Below are 9,135 nucleotides of genomic sequence, written 5' to 3'. Positions count from 1 at the left end.
TAATAGTTGACGGTATTCAGGTCAAAAAATTTAAAAAAAAAAAAGTTGATGGTGAAATGAATCGGCTGTCGGCCGGTGACTCGATGGGTTTCATAAAAGCTGATTCCCCACCATGAGGAGAAAACCCAGAATCTCATTCCTCACGTGACATTTCGGCCCAAAAAAATCCTCATGTGACATGACTTAATGCTGCCTGCCGTTATAAATATCTGCAGGTTGCCTTCTTTGATCCGGGCTCCCATCCTTAATATAATATTATAATATGTCTACGATCCTAAATATAAAGCTCTTATATTAGTGTGTATAAATATCTTATATTTAAGATCAGAAGAGTATATATACTTAACTAAATGAGATAAATTGAAAAGCTAATTAAAATGATGAAGATCTTATATTTAAAACTAAATTTAACTTCCAACTATCATAAAAGCTGATGCCCCACAACGAGGAGAAAATTCAGAACCTCGATTCTCACGGGACACACTTTAATGCTGCCCGCCGTTATAAATATCTACAAGTTACCTTCTTTGATCCTAACTCCTATCTTTAATACTCTTCCGGTCCTAATTATAAGACCCAATTGACTTATTTGAGGAGATTAAGGAAGTAAGTTAAGTTGGTTATTTATAATAAATAAGTGTTGTTATTCCTAAAATATCCTTGCTAATTAAGTATATTGGCTAAAACTATTATTATTAGAAGGATTATCTTGAAAAAAAATGTATAAATATAAGAGAAAAAATGGATTGGGTCTTATAATTAGGACCAAAGAAAAAGTCAAATTGAGTCTTATAATAAGGACCGGAGGAGTACTACCTCAATATAATTAGGGCCGGAGGTAGTAATACCCAATCTTATTGGATATGAACCATCTAGGTCTAACCTAGATAAGATGTAATCTAAACCATCCCAATTCAAAATTTTTAATTGATTATTTTCAAATAAAATATTATTTTTCTAATAATATCAGTTAAGAAAGTATTTTTATTTTACATTTTTATATTAGTTAAATTAATTTCTTTAAAAATAAAATTAAAAAAAATAAATCTGAACCTTTCACTTTAAATTTGAATAATTCAGATTTAATGAGTTTGATTCCACCAAGGCACCAACTCATAAATGGGATAAAAGAAGAAAGAAGGGGAGGAATTTAAAAAACCAAAAAAAACCAGCTCAGTACTCAAAATGACTGAGTGCGGCCCATTCGGTGATGCGGACGCAAAGAAAGAAATACCCACCACTCTCCATTTGACGTCAGCTCCTAGATCAGAAAGTTCTCGTGAGCCTCAGTAGAGTTGTTAGCATTTAGTCCGATCCTAAACATGAGATTTATTTTATAGTTTAAACTGGAGGAATACTTTTTTGGCCAAAAAAAAACCGGAGGAATACTTCGTAATACCGGTTAACGCCGGTTGCAAGTTGCATAGTCATAGGTATGATCTTTGGTGGGCCAGACTGCAAAATACCTGTCTCAAATTGGACCCTGTCATCAAACGGATTATAGAATGACTTAATTGGTTGGCCTGCAAATCTAACTTTTTTTTTTTACGGTGTTTAAATATTTAAAATATTTTTAAATTATAAAATTTTGTCGATCAAATTTAGTTTATTTTAATCATAATTTTACATAATTACTTTATAAATCGGGTGCTTGTCTTGTCAACTCAACTAGCAATTTTTTTAGAAAGTTGAATTGCGTACCCAACTTATACGAGATACCACCACGTGTAGTCCCTATCACTAATTGAGTTAAAAACCAAAACAAAAATATGGGCCCATTGACACTTCTTCATTTTAATAGTATTAAACTAAATTAAATGACTAAACATTGACCCCCGCGTTCCTTTTGAATAGCTTATTAAATGATTAAACCATTATGGCTGAATTTGAACTCTTAATTAATTTTAAATAATTAGACCATATAATTTGTCCAAAAAAAATCAAATTCTACTAAAATAGATAAAATATAATGAACAAATAAAACTAAAATTACAGAGACCCTACTCAAAAATAAACAAAAATAAACAAAACACAAGAAAATATATTATTATTTTTTATCTTAAAAAATATTATTAATGACTCTTGAAATAATAAATAGGGAGAATCCAAAAGAGAAAATTAAAATTACTAAATTTCAAACAAAAAATTCCTGCAAGAATGATTGTTATTTATAAATCAGGTGCCGTTAAAATCTGTCAAAGTGTAAGAACAATTTTTTTTTTTTTTTTGAGTCGGTAATTTCAAAGTTTTTTTTTTTAAAAAAAATGTAAATCTTGATATTCCAGCGGCATCAATCATCAATGCCGGTAAGGGAAGTTTCGTGGAAACTTCGTGAAAGCTTAAAGCTCACTCGAAAGGTCAACTTCTTCCGTTTTGCTCATTTCCAATTTGTTTATCGGGTTCCTTCGTCCCAAATAACCAAGGCAAGTTTCGCAGAACCACATCTTCATCCATACGCCCTCTCTCTTCCCTCCCGGTACTCTCCCTCTCTCTCTCTCTCATAAATTTTAGTTCAATGATTTTGTCATTTAGCCTCGCCATAATAAAAGTCAAAGTTTTGGTCTCTCTTTCATTCAAAGAGGCACAAAACAATGATAACCTTATAGTCCAATGGCTTGAAAGGTTATTTATAAGGAGAAGGTCACGAGTTAGATCCTACTCCCTCCGTTACTTATTATAAGAGACATTTGATGCTTATAGCATGTTCCTATATATAAGAGACACTTAAAAGTTGTCTCTACTTTTTTATGTTGATTTCTTATTTTATCCATATTTATTATCTTCAACTCACACTCTCTCTCCCTCCCACTTCTCTTCTTTTAATAATTTAATTGTTCTCTCTCATGCTCTCTCTCCTTATTAATGAAGGTATTTTTGGAAAAAAAATTATACTTTTTACACATTAATTGTTCTTAACTAATTTTAACTGTTTTTTTTATCAACGTACTTCGGTTATTTGTCTCTTATAATAAGAAACGGAAGGAATATTTATAAGTTACTGCTTAGTTTTTGCCTTCTAACTTTTTAAAAAGAGACGGATAGAGGTTATAAGCGGTGTCAAGAGTTTTTAGAATAAAAAGCTATTGGCAGAGTAAAAGTGATGGCAAGCATCAATGGGTTTGAATATAGAAAAGAGTTAGTCCTGTAAGGTTTAAGTCCTAGTTAGAAAAATTGTTAAACACACTTGATTAATAAGGAGATTTTAGAAAAATAATACTTATTTATTATCAATAACTAATTTAATTAATTTTCTTAATATTTATAAATTAATTATTTAGTTGTTACACTAAAGACCAGAAGTAGTATTTTGAAAAAGAAATCTATATGTTACTTATGGCATAACTGGTATGGGTTATATATTACTCTTCCGGTTCTTAATATAATACTCATTTAACTAATTTAATTAGATTAAAGAAGTTAGGTAAGTTAGTTGATTATAAAAAATGTGACATATTTTTTCTAAAACACCATACTCATCTTTCTTAATACTCAATTTCCCTCTTCTACTTGATTATAGTTGAAGGAGTATTTATAGGGGTAATTTAGAGAAAATTGATAAATATAAGAAATGTGTCTTATATTTAGAACCAAAACTAAGTCAACAATTGGGTCCTATATTAAAGACCAGAGGAGTATTGTTTAGTGGAAGTTTTGATTACAATTGAGACATGAAACAAAATTTGCTGTCAAAGTTTATACTCTTAATGCCCTTAGCTTATCCAAGAGAAATTATTCTCTTTTGCAATGGATCAGTTCGAACCAAAATAAAATTAGATGTATCTTTACAATGACACAAGCATAAAATATAGGACACTTAAGTGCCTGTTTGGTTTCATGTGTTATGCGATTTCATTCAAGTATGAAATCATAGATTTAATATTTTTAAAGGAGTGATATAAGCAGGCTTCTGGATATTTGTAATAATTACATGCTGTTTACGTATTTTCTTGTCCCCTAATGTTTTAAGAAGAAAGTAAAATTTTTATTTGAATATAGGTATTTTGTTTGCCAAAAATTTGAATGTAGGTGTTTGATTAGTGCAGGATGGTTGTTTTGTTTAAAATATTTAAACATATTTTTAATCAACTAATTTACACTATGAGCTCAGTTGTAAATAAAAGTTAGTTAACTAATTTGTAAAGATTAAAAAGACTAATTAACTTAATGGTTTACAAAAGATATGTTTTGATTTATCTAAAGTGCCTTTATAGTTATTTGCACAAGAAATTATCTCTTAATGGCATTTTTTAATATGTGCAAGGAAATTTCGAGGGAATAATTATAAATCCATAAGATAAAATGGAGACACATTTGAAATAGCTTATAAATAGCTTTTCAATTATAATTTACAGAATATTAGATAAGTATGTGAAAGGAATTTTGTTTTGGTTTATATGAAACATACTGATAAATGCTTGGACCTGTTTAAAATAGCTTATAAGTAGTTTTTTTAATCGCGATTTATAAAATTTGAGTAAGTATATAAGAAAAGTTGTCTCGATTTATATAAAACGTGCTTATACATGTTTTTGAATACTATTTGAACAGACTAAATGCTATCTCAAACAGACCCTAGATTAAGATCTTTATGTTTATAATTGAAGAAGACCTCTTTATTAGCTCCCCGGAGGTAGTGTACATATATACTAATACTAAATAAATGCAAATCCAAATTATGTGCTCATTTATATCTTGAAATTTTTATTTCTTTTCATTTAAGAGAGTATTTAGATAGAAATTAAATTGTAATTTTATAAGTGTTTTTACTGTAGAAGAGTTTGTCTTATTTTACAGAAAAAAAAATATTTTTATATGTTGTCAAACACCCATTAAATCTCGTTTACATTTACATCCACCAAAAGCCAACAAATGAAGCGAACATCGTCCACACCCAAACTCTTTGGTTTATTTCACTTTATTTTATTTCTATTTTCTTATAATTTTACGTAAAAAGCAATGACATTGTTTAATTTTTACGTTATCAGCACGAAGCGCTCTTGTAATCGGAAGGTGTTGTAGTAAGGCTAATCAACTAGAAGGTAAATTTCTATATCACTTCTATAATGATTTGTTTTATAATTATTCCATTTTCTTATTCATATTGATTTGTTTCATAACTATTCTATTATCTTAATATTAATTTTCATTTAACTTTTTATATGATAGTATCATCATGTCAAATCTCAAGAAACTTCAGTTTGTGGCTCTTGACATTACTGGAAAGAATTATTTATCATGGATATTAGATGCGGAAATGCATCTAAAGGCCAATAATCTAGAAGACACAATCAAGGAAGGCCGCCAAGCATCCGACCAAGATAAAGCCAAAGCCATGATCTTTTTACGTCACCATTTGCATGAGGGGCTCAAGATTGAATATTTGACCATAAAAGATCCACTTGTTCTTTGGAACAATTTAAAGGAGAGGTATGACCATCAGAAAACTGTAATCCGCCCTAAGGCTCATTATGACTGGATGCATTTACGTTTACAAGACTTTAAATCTGTGATTGAATATAATTCTGCAATGTTTAGAATCAGTTCTCAACTGAAATTATGTGGAGAAAATATCACTGATAAAGATATGTTAGAAAAAACATTCTCCACATTTCATGCATCCAAGGTGCTCTTGCAGCAGCAATACCGTGAGAAAGGTTTCAACAAATATTCTGAATTAATTTCTTGCTTGCTTGTGGCTGAGCAAAATAATGAGCTTTTAATGAGGAATCATGAATCCCGTCCTACTAGTTCCACTCCATTCCAAGAAGCGAATGTAGTAGCAATTGAATCAACCCGTAGCCATGGTCGTGGACGTGGACGGGGTCGTGGTTGTGGCCGTAGCTGTGGACGTGACCGTGGTCATGGAGGCGGTCGTTCCCACCAGAAGTGGGCAAATAATGATGGGCATCACCAAAAAGAATCTAGTGGAAATAATAATCATGTTGAAAATCTTTGTTATTGTTGTGGTGGCACGCCAAAGCATTTGGTTGACCTCTACCAAGAATCGCTGAAAAATATAAGAATAAAAATAAAGGCAAAGAGCCAAAGGTGGAAACAAATTTTTTGGGAGAAGAAGGCGATTCTGATTAAGGCAACATGGATGTTACTCATTTGGATGTTACTGATTTCTTTGCCGATCCTGATGGAAGAATTGATCACTTAATTGGTGATGGAAGTGTCAAAAAATGAGTCATCTTGATGTAATTGAGCTTCTATAATTAAGTATATTTTCATGTTTTACTTATAAGTGTGGTCTTTCACCTACCACAATAAATTTTGTACTTGTAAGGTTATTACTCCCAAAATAAATATAATTATGAGTTTTTATTCATGATAAAATTTTATTTTCTTTTATTAATCATGTTTTCTTTTTAATCTTTTCCTATATTTTTTTTCTATGAAGAATGACTATTATTGACATCAATAATAAAGATTTGTGTCTCGTTGATGCCGCATTCATTTTCCCGGCTCTTTCTTTCTGGCCCGCTATTTCCCAGGCATGTGCAGCAATTCACGAAATGTCGCCTCCTTTTTCTATTCACTTACACACCGCATCCAAACGTGACGATTACACTGCAAATTGGAGTAGCTTCATCTTTAACAGGAATCTTATTCCCTTTAAGATTGCGATTCAATTCAAGCCACTGTTTATATAATTTACAACCAATCAAATATTATTTAAATGACTTTTCTTTTTAAGTTAACATATCAATTTAAATATAAAATAATCGAATATTATGGATATAAATTGAGATATTCCTCAACAAACATAACAGAGACAACATAGAAATTTAAAGACCCATAAATAAAGACGGAAGTAGCATGCATCAATAATAAATCTGTTTTTCGATTGATCTAAGTGCTTGATGGTAATAATAAATCTGTTTTAATAAAGAGATTTATAACCTAATTGTATAAAAACTTTGGTATTGTTGAAAGGCCACGACTTCAATCATATTTATAAGAAATGCATGCTTTAAAATAAGAGCTTGTTATCCGTCCAACAAGGAAGTTAATATGAACGCACTGGCTTAGGTTAACTACTTTATGAAATTTCTAAAGTTGTCGATGCGTGTTTACCTTAAAAAAAGCCAAACAAAGAAAAAAGATTGGCAAAATTTCATAACATTTGAAATTTGAAATTCTAAAAGGTTCCCCAACACTAAGGTTAGGATTTTTTAGGCTAAGGTGGTTAAAGTGGGATTCGATCCCACCACCGCTCCTTAAATCCCAAAAGACTAATATGTTGTGTGAAATAATTTATAATTATCTTTTCAATCCTAATTTATGGAATATAAGGTAAATATATGATAGGAGTTTTATTTTAACTTATGTGAACATATTTATAAATGCTTATATATTGTAACTTCAAACAAGCTGTAAGTAAACATCGAGCCACTTAAAATTCCACTTTGAGACAAATGACCGTCCGCTTGAAATTATTTATAAATGACTTTTCAATTATAATTTACGAAATACGAAGTAAGTATATGAGGGAAATTTTATCTTGACTTACATGAAATATGGTTATAAGTACTTATAGTGTATCTAAACAAATTTTGCTTATTGAAATGACCCTTTTGAAATTTCCATTTTGAAATATTATTTTATTAGAAATTCTTCAAAAATATTCGAGGTTTATTAATAGTTGACGGTATTCAGGTCAAAAAATTAAAAAAAAAAAAGTTCATGGTGAAATGAATCGGCTGTCGGCTGCTGACTCTATGGGTTTCATAAAAGCTGATGCCCCACCATGAGGAGAAAACCCAGAATCTCAATCCTCACGTGACATGCCTTAATGCTGCCTGCCGTTATAAATATCTGTAGGTTGCCTTCTTTGATCCAGGCTCCTATCCTTAATATAATATTATAATACGTTTGCGATCCTAAATATAAAATTCTTACATTAGTGTGTATAAATATTTTATATTTAAAATCAAAAGAGTATATATACTTAACTAAATGAGATAAATTGAAAAGCTAATTAAGATGATGAAGATCTTATATCTAAAACTAAATTTAACTTCCAACTATCATAAAAGCTGATGCCCCACAACGAGGAGAAAATTCAGAACCTCGATTCTCACGGGACACACTTTAATGCCGCCAGCCGTTATAAATATCTACAAGTTACCTTCTTTGATCCTAACTCCTATCCTTGATACTACCCCCAATTCTTAATACAAAACTTTATTTGATTTTTATTTTAGTCATAAATATAAAACTTTTATTTATTTTGTCTCTCATATTTATGTATTGTTTTCTAATGTAATTCTTTTAATAATGATAGTTCTAGCTAATATATTTGATTAGCAAGAATATTTTAAGAAAGACAACACCTATTTATTACAAATAACTAACTTAACTTCTTTCTTTAATCTCCTCAAATTAACTAACTAGCTCTTATAACTAGGATCGGAAGTAGTAATACCCAATCTCATTGGATATGAACCGTCTAGGTCTAATCTAGACAAGATGTAATCTAAACTATCCCAATTCAAAATTTTTAATTGATTATTTTCAAATAAAAGATTATTTTTCTAATAATATCAGTTAAGAAAGTATTTTTATTTTAGATTTTTATATCAGTTAAAATAATTTCTTTAAAAATAAAATTAAAAAAATTAAACCTGAACCTTTCAATTAAAATTTGAATAATTTGGGTTTAATGAGTTTGATTCCACCAAGACACCAACTCATAAATGGGAAAAAAGAAGAAAGAAGGGGAGGAATTTAAAAAACAAAAAAAAACCAGCTCAGTACTCAAAACGACACAGTTTTGAGCGTGACGCACACGGTGATGCGGACGCAGAGACAGAAATACCCACCACTCTCCATTTGACGTCAGCTCCCAGATCAGAAAGTTCTCGTGAGCCTCAGTAGAGTTGTTAGCATTTAGTCCGATCCGAGATTTATTTTGTAGTTTAAACTGGAGGAATACTTCGTGATACTGGTTAACGCCGGTTGCAAGCTGGACAGCCGTAGATATGATCTTTGGTGGGCCAGACTGAAAAATACCTGTCTCAAACTGGACCCTGTCATCAAACGGATTATAGAATGACTTTAATTGGTTGGCTTGCCAATCTACCCTTCTTTTTTTTTTTTTACGGTGTTTAAATATTTAAAATATTTTTA

General features: G+C 30.5%; 1 protein-coding gene across 1 annotated transcript; it reads left to right on the top strand.

Moving 5' to 3' along the window:
* The first annotated feature begins 5,173 nt into the window (after positions 1 to 5,173).
* LOC114745922 (uncharacterized) lies at positions 5,174 to 6,163 on the top strand. Its single transcript, XM_028934096.1, has one exon. The coding sequence runs from the start codon at positions 5,174 to 5,176 to the stop codon at positions 6,161 to 6,163; it is 990 nt and encodes a 329-aa protein (XP_028789929.1).
* Positions 6,164 to 9,135: the final 2,972 nt, after the last annotated feature.

This window comes from Neltuma alba, unplaced genomic scaffold, assembly GCF_004799145.2.
Source record: "Neltuma alba isolate B1F8T4 unplaced genomic scaffold, ASM479914v2 tig00004861_pilon, whole genome shotgun sequence".
NCBI classification, from domain to species: domain Eukaryota; kingdom Viridiplantae; phylum Streptophyta; class Magnoliopsida; order Fabales; family Fabaceae; genus Neltuma; species Neltuma alba.
This window is presented reverse-complemented; position numbering and strand designations above follow the sequence as displayed.

Excerpts from the sequence above, each read along its gene's own strand:
- LOC114745922 (XM_028934096.1), top strand. The coding sequence starts at position 5,174 with ATGTCAAATCTCAAGAAACTTCAGTTTGTGGCTCTTGACATTACTGGA.